General features: G+C 42.9%; 1 protein-coding gene and 1 long non-coding RNA gene across 2 annotated transcripts in view; one reads left to right on the top strand and one right to left on the bottom strand.

Moving 5' to 3' along the window:
* Nucleotides 1-18,010, top strand: part of SGIP1 (SH3GL interacting endocytic adaptor 1) — a 230,210-nt gene that overhangs the window by 115,634 nt on the left and 96,566 nt on the right. The window contains exons 8-11 of the mRNA XM_089687948.1: nt 6,927-6,951; nt 10,658-10,709; nt 16,196-16,263; nt 16,531-16,617. Of these exons, the coding sequence (XP_089544074.1) occupies nt 6,927-6,951; nt 10,658-10,709; nt 16,196-16,263; nt 16,531-16,617 (232 nt within the window). The remainder of the gene's footprint in view (nt 1-6,926; nt 6,952-10,657; nt 10,710-16,195; nt 16,264-16,530; nt 16,618-18,010) is intronic.
* Nucleotides 1-18,010, bottom strand: part of LOC149453995 (uncharacterized) — a 196,596-nt gene that overhangs the window by 109,536 nt on the left and 69,050 nt on the right. The gene's annotated exons all lie outside the window — the stretch shown is intronic.

Here is an 18,010-nt window from a genome sequence, read left to right as displayed (position 1 = left end):
GTTTACTCGATTTTGAAAGATACCCTCTCCGACTGCCTGGGCGATCAAAAGCGGAAGCCCCCTCCACTTCCTGCAGAGTCTTCTGGGACGTGACAGGTTCCAGAAGACTGCGGGACCATTCACAATGCGCAGTGCTGCACGCGCATGCACAGTGGGCACTCGGCTGTGAAGCTGCAAGCTGTCACAACCGGGTGCTCACAGTTCGGATACCGGGGACAGAGGACAGCCAGTGAACACAACTAGGGTGAAGCCACTTCTGGATCATGGGGCAGGTAAGAGGCTGTTTTTTAAAAATCCGCAACTACAGTTTTTGTAGCTTTTGACTTTTATTTTTTTTATAGGAGACTGGTGCCCCACTTTAATATAGGTCAAGGTTTCGTGTTCTACTCTTCTTTCTGTTGGGCAATTGGTTCCTAAAAGAAAATGGCTTCCTTTGCTGTTTGTTGGCAATAGGTTTAAGTATTGTCACATCTTTGTCTGTAAGCTTCATAGTTTTACGTATCTTAGAATATCTAAATCTACCGACAGACAAACCATAACTCCAGCTGGCCACTTTTTGTGGGTATATTATGGTAAGAGGAGTTGTTCAGCACTATTCTTGTTTGCTTCTAACCATATTGTAACAGAATGGCTATACGGGTGCTTTGTGTTTGTTTTCCAGGCTAAACTCACAAACTGTTTACTGCCAGCTTATATATTAATTAATACAGGTCTGGACAAATGAAAGTAGGAACCCGGGGGAAGATTCCTACAGCTGAGGAACCAATGGGCAATTTGGATAGTCTGGAATGAGCTTTTTTGACCATATATGCACTATTCCCCACACTGACACCAATGATGGAGCACCATTCCTCACACTGACACCAGTGATGGAGCACCCTTCCTCACACTGGCACCAATGATGGAGCACCATTCCTCACACTGACACCAGTGATGGAGCACCCTTCCTCACACTGACAATAATGATGGAGCACCCTTCCTCACACTGACAATAATGATGGAGCACCCTTCCTCACACTGACACCAGTGATGGAGCACCCTTCCTCACACTGACACCAGTGATGGAGCACCCTTCCTCACACTGACACCAGTGATGGAGCACCCTTCCTCACACTGACACCAGTGATGGAGCACCCTTCCTCACACTGACACCAGTGATGGAGCACCCTTCCTCACACTGACACCAGTGATGGAGCACCCTTCCTCACACTGACACCAGTGATGGAGCACCCTTCCTCACACTGACACCAGTGATGGAGCACCCTTCCTCACACTGACACCAGTGATGGAGCACCCTTCCTCACACTGACACCAGTGATGGAGCACCCTTCCTCACACTGACACCAGTGATGGAGCACCCTTCCTCACACTGACACCAGTGATGGAGCACCCTTCCTCACACTGACACCAGTGATGGAGCACCCTTCCTCACACTGACACCAGTGATGGAGCACCCTTCCTCACACTGACACCAGTGATGGAGCACCCTTCCTCACACTGACACCAGTGATGGAGCACCCTTCCTCACACTGACACCAGTGATGGAGCACCCTTCCTCACACTGACACCAGTGATGGAGCACCCTTCCTCACACTGACACCAGTGATGGAGCACCCTTCCTCACACTGACACCAGTGATGGAGCACCCTTCCTCACACTGACACCAGTGATGGAGCACCCTTCCTCACACTGACACCAGTGATGGAGCACCCTTCCTCACACTGACACCAGTGATGGAGCACCCTTCCTCACACTGACACCAGTGATGGAGCACCCTTCCTCACACTGACACCAGTGATGGAGCACCCTTCCTCACACTGACACCAGTGATGGAGCACCCTTCCTCACACTGACACCAGTGATGGAGCACCCTTCCTCACACTGACACCAGTGATGGAGCACCCTTCCTCACACTGACACCAGTGATGGAGCACCCTTCCTCACACTGACACCAGTGATGGAGCACCCTTCCTCACACTGACACCAGTGATGGAGCACCCTTCCTCACACTGACACCAGTGATGGAGCACCCTTCCTCACACTGACACCAATGATAGGGCACTATTCTGCCCACTACTACCAATGATGAGGCTCCAGTTGATGCTGGGGCATTTTCTACTCCCATGGCCCACAGTGCACCCCCCACTAAAATTTGAAGCACAGTAAATTGGCCCATTGTTTCGAAAGATTGGAGACCCCTAAACTAGATAAATGTATATCTTTCTTTATATGTTTTTTCAGTTGGTCATCTACTTCATACTCCCAAAGTTGAATTTTATGGATGAATTGTGCTCATGATGTCTTTCACCACTGTTTATTTTTGATCCAACATCAGAGATTTATGTACTGAGGTTATGTATGGATACTAAAAATGTACGTGTTGATTCTGAGATACGTGCTGGGTTGTGTACTATTTTAGTTATGTATCTGTATTTTGATAAGCATTTTTCGATAATTTGTTTTCATGAATGAAAATTCTAAATTTTAATTTTTTTAACAATATTCATTTTCTACTCTATCTAAAACTAAAAAAAATAGTTCTGCATAAACCTTAAAAAACAGTATTTAAATTGCTTTGTAATGGCCACAGCTGTGAGATGAAACTACAATATGATCTTGATCACAAAAACTTGGTGAGTTACTTTTGAGCATATTCACTGCTTGCCCCTCAAGAAACCATAAAAAGCAAAATAAAGTAATTATTAAAGCCAAAAATAGCATTTTATTACTTTTTGAGAGTATTTTATAGACATTCTAAGCAATCAATAAACAATCTTTTAATTAAACTCTCATTGACCTCTGAAGCTGCAAGCCCTTTGGAGCAATTCATCTTCAAAGCCCACATTGCTAAGGCAGTGAATATGTCCTTCATCCCAGCAGTGGCTTGGCAGAACAGCTTCTGCAGATATAACTATGTTAAAGTGAGCCTAATCCAAATGTAATGACAACTTATAGTATAACTAAAGGCAAACTTTTTTGTTGTTTTGGATAAAGTGGAGAGGTATTAGAACACCTGTCAGGTTTTTATGTCTGTGCCCCTGTTGGGGGATTTGCCCTCTCTATTTTTGCTTTTTGCCATTATTACCAAAAGTGACTATAAAATAAAATCACTAGTTTCGGATTGTTCCCAGAAAATATATAGTGGCGATATCTACCAGTGGGACACTAGTTCTGGTGACTGGTGCCAATCAGGGATTCCCTCACTTTAGTGGGATTACCTTTCACTTCCTGTTTTGGCTATGGGACAGGAAGTGAAGGGAAATCCCCTAATGGGACACAGATGGCAAAAATAAACCTTACAGGGGTCATATTACCAAAACATAATTCTATCACATTAATAACATTGCTAATTGTTCTTTTCATTCTCTAAATACCACAATGTGCAACATTTTTCAGTAAAAGCTCCTTAAGTGTCGGAATTGAAAGTCGCAATTTTGCCAGGCGACTTCCTGGCGATTTGTTGGCAACTCGAGTACAATTTTGTTGCAACTTTCATGCCATGCAACTTTGCCTGTGGCCAATGAGAACATCACCTACAGGTAATCTTCCTGTAATGTCGGATCCAAATCACATCACTATAGATGAGAATCCGACTTTGAGGCGACTTCCATTAAAGTCTATGGGCGCAAGTCGGACAGAAGTCACCTTGAAGTAGTACAGGAGCCTGTTCTAAAGTCGGAGCAATTTCAGTAGTGCTAATTAAGACAGCTGTCATTGACTCATGGGATTTCACATATCATGCGACTTGGGGGGTCTCACAAGTTGGATCCCAAGTCGCAGCAGTGTGAACCGAGCATAACAAAATCTTGTCACCAAATTCCTTTGATCTAGTGGATTGGAAATTTAGATAACTCACCACTGGAGTGTCTGGTTGACAGTTCCAGCAAACATGCAAAACTGAAATACAGACGTTCCTCGGTTTACGAATTTAATGCATTCTCCGGGATGTTTTGTATGGCGAAAAATTCGTAAACCGAAACGCGGTTTCCCATAGGAATGCATTGAAAACCAATTAATCCGTTCCGGAGGTCAGAAAAAAGTAAAAAAAAAAGTCTTATCTGTTGAAAACTCTTTATAAAGTGCACTTTAAGGCGTAAATACTGTACAGGGACATGATTAAAAAAAGTTTGTAAATGCATTGAAAATCAATTAATCCATTCCGGAGGTCAGAAAAACATCTAATCTGTTCAAAACTCTTTATAAAGTGCACTTTAAAGGCATAAATACTGTACAGGGACATGTTAAAATTTCCAGAATGGCTGCAAAACTCGATGCAAAAACCGCTCCAACACCACCACACTTGATGCCACGTGCTACCCACAGACTCCAGCATTCACGGGGCCGGCGCTTGCAGTAGTCGAGTCGTGATATGATGAGGGAGTGGATGAGCTGTTTAGTGGTTTCTGGGGTTAGGAACGTGCGGATTTTGGCGATGTTGCGGAGGTGGAGTCTGCATGAGTTTGTTAAAGATTGGACTTGGGGCTGGAAGGATAGGTTGGAGTCCAGAATGACACCAAGTACTCTGGCCTGCGGGGCGGGTTTGATGGTGGCGTTGTTGGATGTGATGGAGAAGTCAATGGGGGGTGGTGTCCAGGCTGGGGGGAAGACAAGAAACTCGGTTTTGGAGAGGTTCAGTTTAAGGAAGTGGAGCAACATCCAGTCTGATATGTCGCTCAGTAGGTGTGTGATTCGGGTGGAGACCGAGGGGGTGAGGTGGGGGGTTGAGAGATATATTTGTGTGTCGACCTGTTGGCTAGATCTTTGCTGGCTTCATAGCTCAGTGGTCATAGGCTTTCCACATCTCACCTACATTTCTTAAGGGACAGATGACATCGCTGCACTGAACATGTAGGTTCTCCTTGTGTTCCCACGTTCTCTCTTGTTTGATTGACAGCTGCGTTTAATATAAACAAGTAGCAAGTGGCTGGTACAAAAAAAAAAACAACAAGAGATGGAGGATAATAGCTGCTTATTTTTTTGCCCTCCTCTCTTTCCTCCTTTCCCTCCTCACCAACATGCTAATTACATTTTTAAATGCAATTTTTCCATTTTGATTGCATATCTTATTTTAGTCCCAGTGACATTATTGCCGGGTTTCTGTGGTTCTCTATCCAGTGCAGGCAGTTAATGGCTGGTGGAAGGGGCAAGTAGGGTGCTGTCCATACCTTCCGGAAAGCATCACAGCACCCTGCCTCGGTACTTCTTTTAAAAGCCCACACCCATGATGCAGGAAATTGCTTGGCTCTTGGGAGGATTTAGGCAAATATAAAAAAAAATCCTTGACTGGGTGGATGTCAGCCTGGTGAGGTGGGCTTTCCTAAGGCAGGATGTATTTGCATGCATATGAAGAGACAAAAAGAGGGCACACGGGTCTAGTGCATTTCCTTTAAAAACAACATTTATTGCTAAAAAGTCAAATAATCACAAGAGAAATAAAATCAAATAGAGAGCTTGGCTCTGAGGAAGATGTACAACCTCCAAATGCGTCAGCCATCAGCTATCCAGAGGTCTACAGTCCCCCACCAGACTACCTTCAGGGGTATTGGACCACACTTCATTTCTTGTGACATGCTCTCCATCTGGTTTTATTTCTCTTGTGAGTATTTTACTTTTTATCAATGCATTTCGTTTTTAAAGGTAATGCACTAGGCCTGTGCGCCCACTTTTTGTCTCTTCATATACAGTTCTTTTTGGATTTCCCTGGTCCGTTGAGGGCAGCAAAGCTTGCATTCCTTTCATACACATGTGGGGATACTGACATTGGTCCATTGTCCAGCGCAGGAGCTCAGGTATTCAGTTGCTTTTTTCTTCCTAACTGTATTTGAATGCATTCTGAGCTTCCCAGATTGAAATAATTTAAAACCAATGAATGAAAGGGGTGGGCCAGGGACAGTAAGGCTGGAGGGGAAAGAGCTGGATGATGCTGAGGGGGAGATTTACTAAAACTAGTGCAGCTGTGTATAGTAAGCAATCAGCTTTTAGGTTTAAGCACCGGTGCACACCGATGCAAATTGTCATGCTATTTGATATTATTCAAATCGCATGCAATGAACGGCAATGGAATTGTTCTAACAAAGTCAGAGTTGCACTGATCAGAAAGTAGTTCCTGCACTACTTTTGCCATTTTGGGACCCGACTTTGATAGACATCTGTGCATGAAGTCGCGAAGATGTTTATTAAGTCACACTGCCATCCAACTTTGAAATCGTGCAACTTCTAGCGAAGTCACAAGATTTCAAAGTCAGATCCAGTGTGAACCAGGGATTATTGTCAAAGCTTAATTGAACAAGCTGAAGTTAGAAGCTGATTGGCTCCCATGCACAGCTACACCAGATTCTGAGTGCTCCAGTTTTAGTAAATCTCCCCCTGAATGACCACCAACCAGGAAAGGAGGCAGGCTCTGGCAACATAGAATAGTGACCTATGGATAAAGCAAAATGTAGTACACGTGTATATGCATGCGCTTTTTTGAACTTGCAGTTTTCTTAGTGTTAGTAGTCTATAAATAAAGCAGAACTATTTTGAGGGCCTCATTCACATAAGCCCTGTGGCCCACAGTGTAACGGAGCTCCATGTACCGGTGCTGCATGCCGGCAGGCCATGTCTCTCTGTGGGAAGACAGAAGCTGGACAGAGACAGGCACTCAACCTAATGTGACAAGCGTGCAGCTCCAGGCCTCTCCAGCCACGACAAACAAGGCGCTCATTCACGCTAAACAAGCCACAGCAAAGCTGTGTTTCCACGTTACTAAAAAAGGGTCATAGTTGGGCACCTGCTGTATCTTCCCCTCTTCCTGACTGGTGAAGATTGTCCAGGCCTGAATTAATATGACTTAACCGGCTTTCGTTTCTAATGTGTGACTACTAATGATTGTCTAACCCATGCATGCTTTGTGAATTAACAAATATTCATTTTTATTAATATAGGGCTCAATTAAGAGAAACTTGTCAAGTAAGTAGAATTTTCATGTGAGATTTTGTATCTAAGTAGCAATTGTTTTGACTTCCAAGTATATATCTCAAGCCAATAAATATATACATACATACATACATACACACACACACTTATATATATTCTAGAATTTTTAATTTTTTGGTTCAGTTTTTTTTTTGTTAGTCTTGGGTTGAGAGAGGTTTGGAACCTCCCAGACACCAGGACAGTGAGAAAATCTCCTAAAGGACAGTTATGACACTCCATCCACTCTCTCTAAAATATAAATAATTGGCTGGAGTTGCACTTTGATATGTTTGATATGTGTTCACAATGTATACCCGATATTTCTGGCCTCTTCACACTTGCATGCATGTACGTACACTGGTATTCATTCTGTGTGACCAGAAATCTTTTCAGAGCACATCAAAACTTCAGCTTCCAGGTTTTATTTTTTCCCAGCAACACTGAAAATACTGAACTTGGTATGTTCCTAAAGTGTGACGTTTGTTGATATTTACCTTCGCCACCCGCACTGCTGTGCTTTGCTATGAGGAATAGAAACTGACACCTGAGGAATCTTTGAACTCCAAGTCCTCTGGGAATGTCGTTTCCCCGGTCCGCTGGGCATGTCGGTTCCCCCGGTCCGCTGGGCATGTCGGTTCCCCCGGTCCGCTGGGCATGTCGGTTCCCCCGGTCCGCTGGGCATGTCGGTTCCCCCGGTCCGCTGGGCATGTCGGTTCCCCCGGGCATGTCGGTTCCCCCGGGCATGTCGGTTCCCCCGGTCCGCTGGGCATGTCGGTTCCCCCGGTCCGCTGGGCATGTCGGTTCCCCCGGTCCGCTGGGCATGTCGGTTCCCCCGTCCTCTGGGCATGTCGGTTCCCCCGTCCTCTGGGCATGTCGGATCCCAGGTCCGTTAGGCATATTGGATCTTTTATTCTCTGGCAGTGCCATTTCCCCTGTTCTGTGGGAAGGCCGGATCCCCTGATCCTCTGGGAATTCTGGATACCTAGTCATTTGGGAATGACCCCTGGGCAGGTCGGTTCCCCTGCCCCCCTGGGCAGGTCGGTCCCCCCCCCCCCATGTCCTGTGTGCAATGTTGGATCCCCCGTGCCCTGTGTGATTTGGGGCCGGCAAGAGTGTATTTTAGGTGACCAGCAATTCGGCACGTCTGGAAGTGTGGGATTCTGAAGATTATTTGGGCAGTGGTTTGTCTTTATTACGGTAGACATTGGCCGTGCAGGGAATGTCTTAATTCTCCATAGGGAGGACTGTAATTTACATATTTATTTTGGCGATTTGGAGTTTTTTTTTTCTTTCTTTTTTTTACCTCTACAGATTCACTATAATCTTTCAGGGCTCATTCATACTTAATGCACTTGTTAATGTGCGCTCTATTAAGGCAGCACATGCATTAGTAATGGACTTCCCACGCACCACAATGCATGAAAAAACATGCACAATGCAGTACACCACAATACATTGCTGTGCAGTATGTCAGGATATGAATGACACTACAACACACTGCACAGGAGTGAGTGGGCCCTTGAGGTTTTTTGTTTCTGATTTGTATTTTAACAATTCAAATTCAGATTTTTGTTAACTGACAGAACACTACATCTAGTCTACATGTTCTTCTCTTATTCATAGGGAGTGGGTACTAAAAAAAAATTGTCATTATCTCTTACAGCAAAATATATTGGTCGAATTAATTTAAATAAAAAGGTGTTGATTCTATTTCCCATTTAAACCCTCAGAAAAAAAAAAGATTTTTCTTTATAATATGGACTCTGAGGAAACTGTAGTCTGGTATTGCAGAGTGATGAGAACAGTCTGTGTGTTAAATGATCCCTTTGCACCGTTGATGGTGACATTGAAGCTGTTGGAGTTCCCCCGGCAAAGTCCCCTTTCTCTGCACTCCTGCTGTAGCTTTCTCACTGAGGTCAGTGACGGCAGAAAGTAATTCTGTCTGCCCGGAGCAGCAGAAGCACTGAAGGGAGGAGATGACCAGAGGGACTCCATAGCTTCACACTCAGCCAGCAAAGACCTTTATTGAGTGTATTTCATATATGAATTTGTAGATGTATAGTGGTTACCTGTATATTAATCAATATAGTATATGTTCTTACAGATCAGCTCCTAAAATGGCAGGATAGGCCAAAGTTTGATTCAGACTTGTTGATTTGCACTGAAAGACGATTTTACTAGTATATATGCTACAGTCTATCATTATTATACAGTATTTATAAAGCGCCAATAGTTCGCTCAGCGCTGTACATTACAAAGGGGGACAGAACATGTGACAGAACAATACCAATACAATGCAAAACATGAGGGGATCGAGGGCCCTGCTCTTTCGAGCTTACAATCTACACATATCTTTTCTAGCAAGTGAGTAGAGCAGGGGCTGAAGGAAAGAAGAGTGTGCATGAAGGAAAGGGGGGGGGGGATTACCCACTTGCTATGCAAAGGTCACATGAGCTTGGTAATTTTTTTTTTTTCCCCACTGGTGACTGGCTTTTTACGGTACTGAGAATGTGCAGCCCCCCCCCCCCAGCCGCTGCCCGCAGTGATTCGCAGGCTCTCCTGTTCCCCAATCTCCTCCTCTGTGAATAATAAATGCAGAAACATTGAGCAATTAGTCACTTCTGGGTTCAGTGCTGCCATTGCGTGGCTGCTGTGGTTGGGGAATCCGCTAATCAAGCCTCATCTATGCTGGATTAGCTGCAATGGAGGCCAGAGGTACATTAGGGGTCTTATAGACCCTTCTTGTCTCCATAAAGAGAACCTGTCACCTGCCCATGCAATCGCATAGGGGGCTTATTAGCACCCTTGTGATAGACATAAAGGTCAATGAAAAAAGTGTTCATTTTAAATTAGAATTTTAAAAAAAAAAAAAATGTAAATCGATCCTGTCACCCTGAATGCACACAGGAAGGCAAACACATGTAAAGTGAAACAGCGATTTAGCCCCACATGTGAGTCATTGATGCGAACATGGAGTGAGAACAAAAATTCTACAGTCTTAATTTACGGGTAATTCTAAATAGATAACCTGGAAAGGTTTTTAAAATTTTGCCTGTAGAGAACCTTAGTTTTTCGCCATTTTACAGGCACATGCAAATTTAAAGCTTAACATGTTTGGCCTGTTTTCGCAATGCAACCCCTCCATCTTTTAGAGTTTACCGTAAATATGGGTATTATATTGTGAATGGGTATTATATTTTTTTCTGAAAATATGGTCTGGCTAATACGATGTGACATAAAATATTGCAACTGCCACCATTTTATTGTACAGGGCCTCTACTTCCAAAAAATATGTAATTGTTTGTAGGGGGGGGTTAAGTAATTTTCTAGTGGAAAATGCAGATTTTAACGTGTGTGTGAAAAATGACCTTGATGCGAAGTGATTAAAGACAACCTGTTGGTTTGCTTTAAGACAAATTGTAATGTCTCCTGGTCACCATAAGCAGTTCACTAATTGATCTTACTTGCTGCTTGGAGTTTATGTAAATTTGAAAAGTTGGAGCTGCTGGAAACATTTTTAAGGACACCGGTGTCTTAGCTGCTCGTCTGCAATTCAAATTTTACTGACACGTTCACCTCAGGGGCCACTTTGGATGACACCTGATAGTGCCCTATACCAGCTAAAATGAAGTTGAAGGAATTCTGTTAATTAACCGTGTCCTCAGAGACTTCATAACATTTCTTCTCTCAATCTGTACAGGTGAAGAGATTGCTAGGCCGAGGCGTTCAACTCCCACAGCCGAAGTTGCAAGGTTAGTTTTATTGCGGTAAAATTAATTTTCCCTTCCTCCAGGGCAGCCGGAGTCCATCATTGTGTGTCATCATATGGTAGTAATGTCAGATCTTTGTATAGCTGTTTAATATAATGATTTCACATAGAAGCGTTGCCCATGTGTGGTATCACAACACTTGACTCTTTCTTATCATATATCGTTGATTTTAAAGGAACAAATTTATCAGCCTTACAGTAAAGCGGCCGTACATGGATCAAAATTCAGGCAGTTAAGCAGCGAGCAGCTGAATTTCGATCCATCTATGCACAGGCTGGTTGTACATAGGTCCAGCTACTGATCGACTTGTGTACAACCAGCCTGTTGGCTATAGCTAACAGCACTGAACACTTTATTCTCACAGCGGAGAAGGCCCTCCGCTGTCAGAATACAAATGTATGGATGGGGGAATCCATTTTTTTTTTATTGTTCGACCTGCAGGTTGAACAAAAAAAAAAAAGAATAATGTATGGCCTGCCTTAGCTAGCCAAAACAAGAACTGTAATTTCCATATTCAAGATAATTTATTAAATTATCTTTAGGACATATGTAGGTTTTAACTACTCACCCGTCCAATCACAGTAGATTTACTATGACCAGGCGGCAGCTGCGAGCTCAGTAACATGAATAAATGCTGCGAGATTGCTTCTGGACTTGGGGCATGTGCGCGTGCCCTCTGCCTTCCCACGCTGCGATTGGATACAGCAGTGTTTAGTCAGCAGGTCCCGGTCAATGAGTAACCACTTTCCTGCCGCCATGTAGCAGAAATACTGCTACAGAGCTGCAGGGCTGCACAAAATCATGTATATATGTGATTTTGCATTTCCGGGTAGGGTCGCGTGCGCACTCTGCCCGCGCCGTCATTGGCGGTCTCCGCTATCGATCACCGGGTCCCGACTGGTGATTCTCTGCCAGCACCTGGCGATCACCGATCATCACTGACGGGGAAGAGGTTTGTATGTAAACAACACAGATCTCTCCCCTGGCAGCTCCTGCACACTGCTTTTTATGGCTCTGCATATCAGCCAGATACACTGTAACGCACTGGACACCAAAATGAACTGTAGCAGCCTAGCTATTTGCCAGTGCCTGATTTTTCTTTTTTTGTTTTGCTTTGCTTTATCGGCTGGCCCAGCGGCCCATGTAAATAACTTTGGCGGGCCGGATTCGGTCCGCGGGCCGTAGTTTGAGAACCCCTGCTCTAATACAGTACACTGTGTTAACAAATACACTGCTCTGTTTTTAGGTTGACAAATGAACAACTATTCTATGTTTTAATTATTAACTACTGTAGTTGGATATGATAATTACAGTATTAAACCGATGCCACTGCAATACAATGGTGGAAATATTCATCTTTTTTTTTTTTCTTTTTCATTGTCAAGGCCTCCAGCCTGCATTTGATCAGTATGTCACAGATGACAAGACAGGGTACCACTATGGTTCATTCTAGATTGTTAGCGAGGGACCCAATCTATCAGTGACGACCAGGATTGAATTGGATGGAAGATATTATATCATGAATATGTGCTTATGATCGATATGAACTCTTCAGAGGCACATGCTGAGAAAGATGTACAGTACTTGTTTGTACACTCTGGGCCTGTTATCTAATTAAAGCCTTTCTCTGGGAAAGAACAGATGTTGCTCTCTATTATTATGAATCATTGCACAAATATATGACAATATAAAGGCTGAGCACCCATTTGTGGTGAGTCTTTGGGAGGAGATGAAAGCAATTTCAGTTTGTTGAACCTTCCTTTCCAGATCCTTGGGCACTAATATAGAGTTGGCCCCCATTTGTGGCTATACCAGCCTCCACTGCTCTGGAAGGCTTTTCACAAGACTTTGAAGTGTGTCTGTGGGAAATTTACCCATTCAGCCAGAATAATATTTGTGAGGATAGGTCAGTGGTGTATTTAGGTTTTGTGCTGCCCTAGGCATCACAAAAATGCCCCCCCCCCCCCCCGCCTGACATTGACCAACAACACCCCTTACTCCCACCTGAGAGAGCCTTCCACTACCACTTCCCCACATACACCAGCCCCCCCCCCCCCATGGCGAAAGAGAGAGACCCTCACCTTCACAGCTCTGGACATCACCGGGAACTAGAGTCGGGCTGTGTACATCATCATGAAACCCGCAACCTCTCTCGGAACCCACCATGCCGCGTGTGTCCCTTCTTCCGTCCCTTTTTCCTAGGGGCAGTGCCCCCCGCCCCCCCAGATAAAAGCCGTGCTAGGCAAATGCCTTATTTGCCTTGTGGTAAATACACCCCTGGGTCAGGTATTGATGTGGGATGTGAAGACCTGACTAACAGCCATTTCCTGATGTTCTCTATGGTGTATGAAACTAGAAGTGGCAAGGATTTTGTCACTTCTAGTTTTAGTTCTTTGTTCCTGGCCAGCAGGGTTACCCGGGTTCTGTTTCTAGCCAGAAGGGTTGTCAACTGTTATTAAAATTACGGACAGTGTAAAAAAATCTGTGATTTTTACAACTGTCTGTAAATAGCATGGGCTGATAATTTGTAATACTGTGTTGACGTTCGTAAGTGTAAACCAGTCAAATTACTTGTTCTGGGTATTGTCAATGTTTCCATATTGTGTTTATACTGTTTCAATATTGACTGTGTTAGTGTTTTATGTCATTTTTCAGGTTGTTAGTTACAAAAATGTCCTGTGTCGGTACATTTTCCATGTTTTGTCAGTAAACAAATCTTCAGGAGGTTGGCAACACTGCCAGTCAGTGGAGCAGTCGATTAGACCGATCAGTGTCTGATCAGCTGCATTGGAAGGCAGAGGAGAGATCAGGGGTCTAAATAGACCCCAGATCTCTCAACAAAGCCTGTCACTGCCTGGGTTATCATTAAGAATAATATTCAGCCTTTGTGATAGCAATTTATTATTATATAGGATTTATATCGCGCCAACAGTTTGCTCAGCGCTTTACAATATAACGGGAGACAATACAGCAACAATACAGTTCAATACAAGAGGGATAGGAGGGTCCTGATCCATGGAGCTTACAATCTAGGAGGGAGGGGCTAGTGGTACAAAAGGTAGTAACTGTGGGGGATGGACTGGTAGGAAGAGTAGAAGATTCCATTATTAGCTGAGGGCAGGATAGGCTTCCCTGAAGAGAGAGGTTTTCAGAGATCGCCTAAAAGTGAGCAGAATAGGCGATAGTCTGATAGATTGGGGTCGAAAATTCCAGAGGATAAGGGAAGCTCTAGATAAGTCAAAGTTTAATTTAGAAAAAATAAAGTAAATAAAATAATAACATTAAAAAAAAATCTAAAGAGCTCCAGAATGCAAGTGCAGGTCCTGCACATATATGTAAACGGGAATTGCAGCACATATGTAAACAGGAATTGCAGCACATATGTGCGGTATCACCACAAACCTCAGAGTGAGAATAATTCTAGCACTAGACCTCTTGTTTATCTCTAAACTGGTAACCTTTAAAGGCTTTTAAAGCGTCACCTATGTAGATTTTTAAGTATCGTAGTTTGTCGCCATTTCCCAAACGTGCAAAATTTTAAATCTTGACATTTTTGGTGTCCATTTACTCGGTGCAACATCATCTTTTATATTTTACAAAAAAATGGGTATTATATATGGACATTTTTGTTATGTTTACTCAGCGCAACGTCCTCTTTTAAATTTTACCAAAAAATGTTGTTTGTGTGCACCAAAATTCTTATTTTGCTCCTTAAAATTTGCTTTTGATAAACAGCTGTGCAAATATCGTGCAACATAAAGAAATTGCAACAACCTGTACTGTCAGAATGTTATTGCTGTGCCCTTTTTTATGTTGGTCACAGTGGAATGTGCCTATGTCCTCATTGATGGGAATATTGCAATTTTTTTTTGTTGTTTTCCTCTTTTCCTCCCATATATCCTGGGAGGTGTTTGTACTGGTATTTTATTAATATGAAAATAAAAATATATTGAAAGAGAAAAATTGCAACAACCACCATTTTATTTCTGCTTTCAGAATATATATAATGTTTGGGGATTTCTAAGTAATTACCTAACTAAAAAAATGCTGATTTTAATGTGTGTGAGAAATGTCAGAATTGCCCTGGGCAGCAAGTTGGTTAATGTCACTGTAAATGAGCTAGTTAGTTGCACAGTCATGCTGGAACGTAAAATTGCTTTCCTGACACTGCAAGACTGGAAGCACACAAATGTCTAAAATGCCTTTTATATGCTGTAGGATTTACCAGTACCCTTCACTGGAAGCCCCGGAAAATTGTAATTCAGAGGGGTGTCCAGATACTTTTGGCTATATAAAGGTTGTGATAAGCAGATGTCCAAAAACATTTTATCGTATAGTTTTGTACACCTCAGATTATCACATAATGTATTTTCACTTATTTTGTCACGCATTAAAGAGAAACTCCAACCAAAACCTATTTTATTTTAAGAGGGAAAGGATCAGGAGCTCAGTCATCCCAATACCTCCTTTACTATGGAACTCTTTCAGTGTGCCAAACATTTTCTAGACATTTTTTTATTCCTTTAATCCCTGGCTCACTCACATGTGATTCTCTATGCATTTTCAAATGCACAGATCTGCGTGACAGGCTAGATGTTATGTGTTCCTATTGAGGTGGTTCACACTGATGCGATCTACAGGCATTGCGTTTTGAGTGTGATTCCAAAAAGGGACCTGTGCGAGGTTGGAGTGATGTGTTCCAGACTTGCAAGTGATAGAGTATAGTGGCTTGCAAAGGTCAGTGGTTACATATGATTGAGATTGACAGATATATTTGCATTGAAGTCAGTTTAAGGCGTGTTGGCATTGAAGTCAATGGGAGGCGTGTTGGCATTGAAGTCAATGGGAGGCGTGTTGGCATTGAAGTCAATGGGAGGCGTGTTGGCATTGAAGTCAATGGGAGGCGTGTTGGCATTGAAGTCAATGGGAGGCGTGTTGGCATTGAAGTCAATGGGAGGCGTGTTGGCATTGAAGTCAATGGGAGGCGTGTTGGCATTGAAGTCAATGGGAGGCGTGTTGGCATTGAAGTCAATGGGAGGCGTGTTGGCATTGAAGTCAATGGGAGGCGATTCTGCGTTGAAGTCAGTGGAAATGCAGATGCTAAAGTTGCACCTCAAGTGAAATCACACTCAAACCGCATTGGTATTCACACAGAAATGCATGCATAAATCGTAATACGATTTCAGCACGCATATGTGTGATCCCATGGTTAGTTTTAAGTTCTTTCATTTGAAATACAACACCACTATTTATCACTCCTTGCTCCTGAACTATTTAACCTTCTATATTATTTTTTGAACATGTAATCTCTATATTAGAAATTAAAAGGGAAACTAAAAGTCAATTTTATTTCCTGTATTACAATAAGGATAAGATGGCTGTAACACCTTAGCTGCCCCAATTGCTTTACCATTTGACTAATCATCAGCCAGCACTTTAATACTGTCTGTGTTATAAAAATCCTTTAGTAAGAAGACACCAGCTGAATTATTCGGACCTCCTCTGGAATCTACCTTTGAGGAATCCAAATCTGAAGGTGAGCCGAGTCCTTAAGGTGAAAACATCTGCGTGTATTTAGTTAAAATCTACAAAGATGAATTGTTTACTGGAATAGGGGCATCTAGTAACTTAAATACGGTCAGGATGTTTTTTTCCCCTCTGATTTCTGTATTTTTTATTATTATTATACAGGATTTATATAGCGCCAACAGTTTGCATAGCGCTTTACAAAATGAAAGTGATCAAGAGAGAATGGTAAAATTTACATACAATGTATTATTTAATGAAACCTTTCCTGTCTCAGTTCCTCTAGATCAGCCTGAAATATGGGGTGCTTCACAACTAAATACTGCAGAATCCCCAAAGCTGTCAAGACCATTCCCCACAGGAAGTAAGTCCTTTTATGTGTTCTTATTTGGTGTCATGTACATTTGGTATATATATCATAACTATGCTAGTACTGACCATTTATGTACGTAGTTGCTTTTTACTTATTTTTTTATAGTAATTTGACAAGTGACTAAAGTGCTTACAGTGGGGAAAATAATGATTTGAACCCCTGCAGATTCTGTAAGTTTGCCCTCCTACAAAGAAATGAAAGGTCTATAATTTTTATCATAGGTGTATGTTAAATGATAGACACAGACTATCAACCACAAATCCAGAAAAAACACACATGATACAAATGTTATAAATTGAGTTGCCATTCAGTGAGTAAAATAAGTATTTGATCCCCTACCAACCAACAATAATTCTGGCTCCCACAGACTGGCAATGTGCTCATGTGGTACACAGATTAATCCTGTCAATTTAAGAAGGAGCTCCTAACGACAACTCATTATGTGTCTATAAGACACCTGTCCACAGAATCTTTCTTGGGCACCACCATGGGCAAGACCAAGGAGCTGTCAAAGGACATCAGGGACAAGATTGTAGACCTGTACAAGGTTGCATTGGGTTACGAGTCCATTGGCAAGAAGCTTGGTGAGAAGGAGACAACTGTTGTAGTGATTATTCACAAATGGAAGGACTACAAAATAACCATCAGTCGCCCTCGGTCTGGAGCTCCATGCAAGATTTTACCTCATTGGGTAAGGATGATCATGAGAAAAGTGAGGGATCAGCCCAGATCTAAACAGGAGGAGCTTGTAAATGATCTCAAGGCAGTTGGGAGCACAGTCCCGAAACAAACCATTGGTAACACAATATGCTGCCATGAATTGAAATCTCACAGTGCCCGCAGGTCCCCTTCCTCAAGAAGGCACCCTTACAGGCCCGTTTGAAGTTTGCCAATGAACATCTAAATGATTCATAGAAGGATTGGGAGAAAGTGGTGTGGTCATACGAGACCAAAATTGAGCTCATTGACATTAATTCAACTCGCCGTGTTTGGAGGAAGAAAAATGCTGACTATGACCCTAAGAACACCATCCCAACAGTCAAGCACGGAGGTGGAAATGTTATGCTTTTGGGCTGTTTCTCTGCTAAAAATACAGGCCGACTTTGCCGCATTGATGGGCCAAGAAGACACCAGCTGAATTATTCGGACCTCCTCTGGAATCTACGTTTGAGGAATCCAAATCTGAAGGTTAGCCGAGTCACCCTTACAGGCCCGTTTGAAGTTTGCCAATGAACAACTAAATGATTCAGAGGATTGGGAGAAAGTGGTGTGGTCATACGAGACCAAAATTGAGCTCTTTGACATTAATTCAACTCGCTGTGGAGGAAGAAAAAATGCTGACTATGACCCTAAGAACACCATCCCAACAGTCAAGCACGGAGGT

The sequence above is a fragment of the Staurois parvus genome, unplaced genomic scaffold (assembly GCF_062004578.1).
Source record: "Staurois parvus isolate SC_StPar_1 unplaced genomic scaffold, SC_StPar_1.0 ptg000441l, whole genome shotgun sequence".
Taxonomy (NCBI): domain Eukaryota; kingdom Metazoa; phylum Chordata; class Amphibia; order Anura; family Ranidae; genus Staurois; species Staurois parvus.
This window is presented reverse-complemented; position numbering and strand designations above follow the sequence as displayed.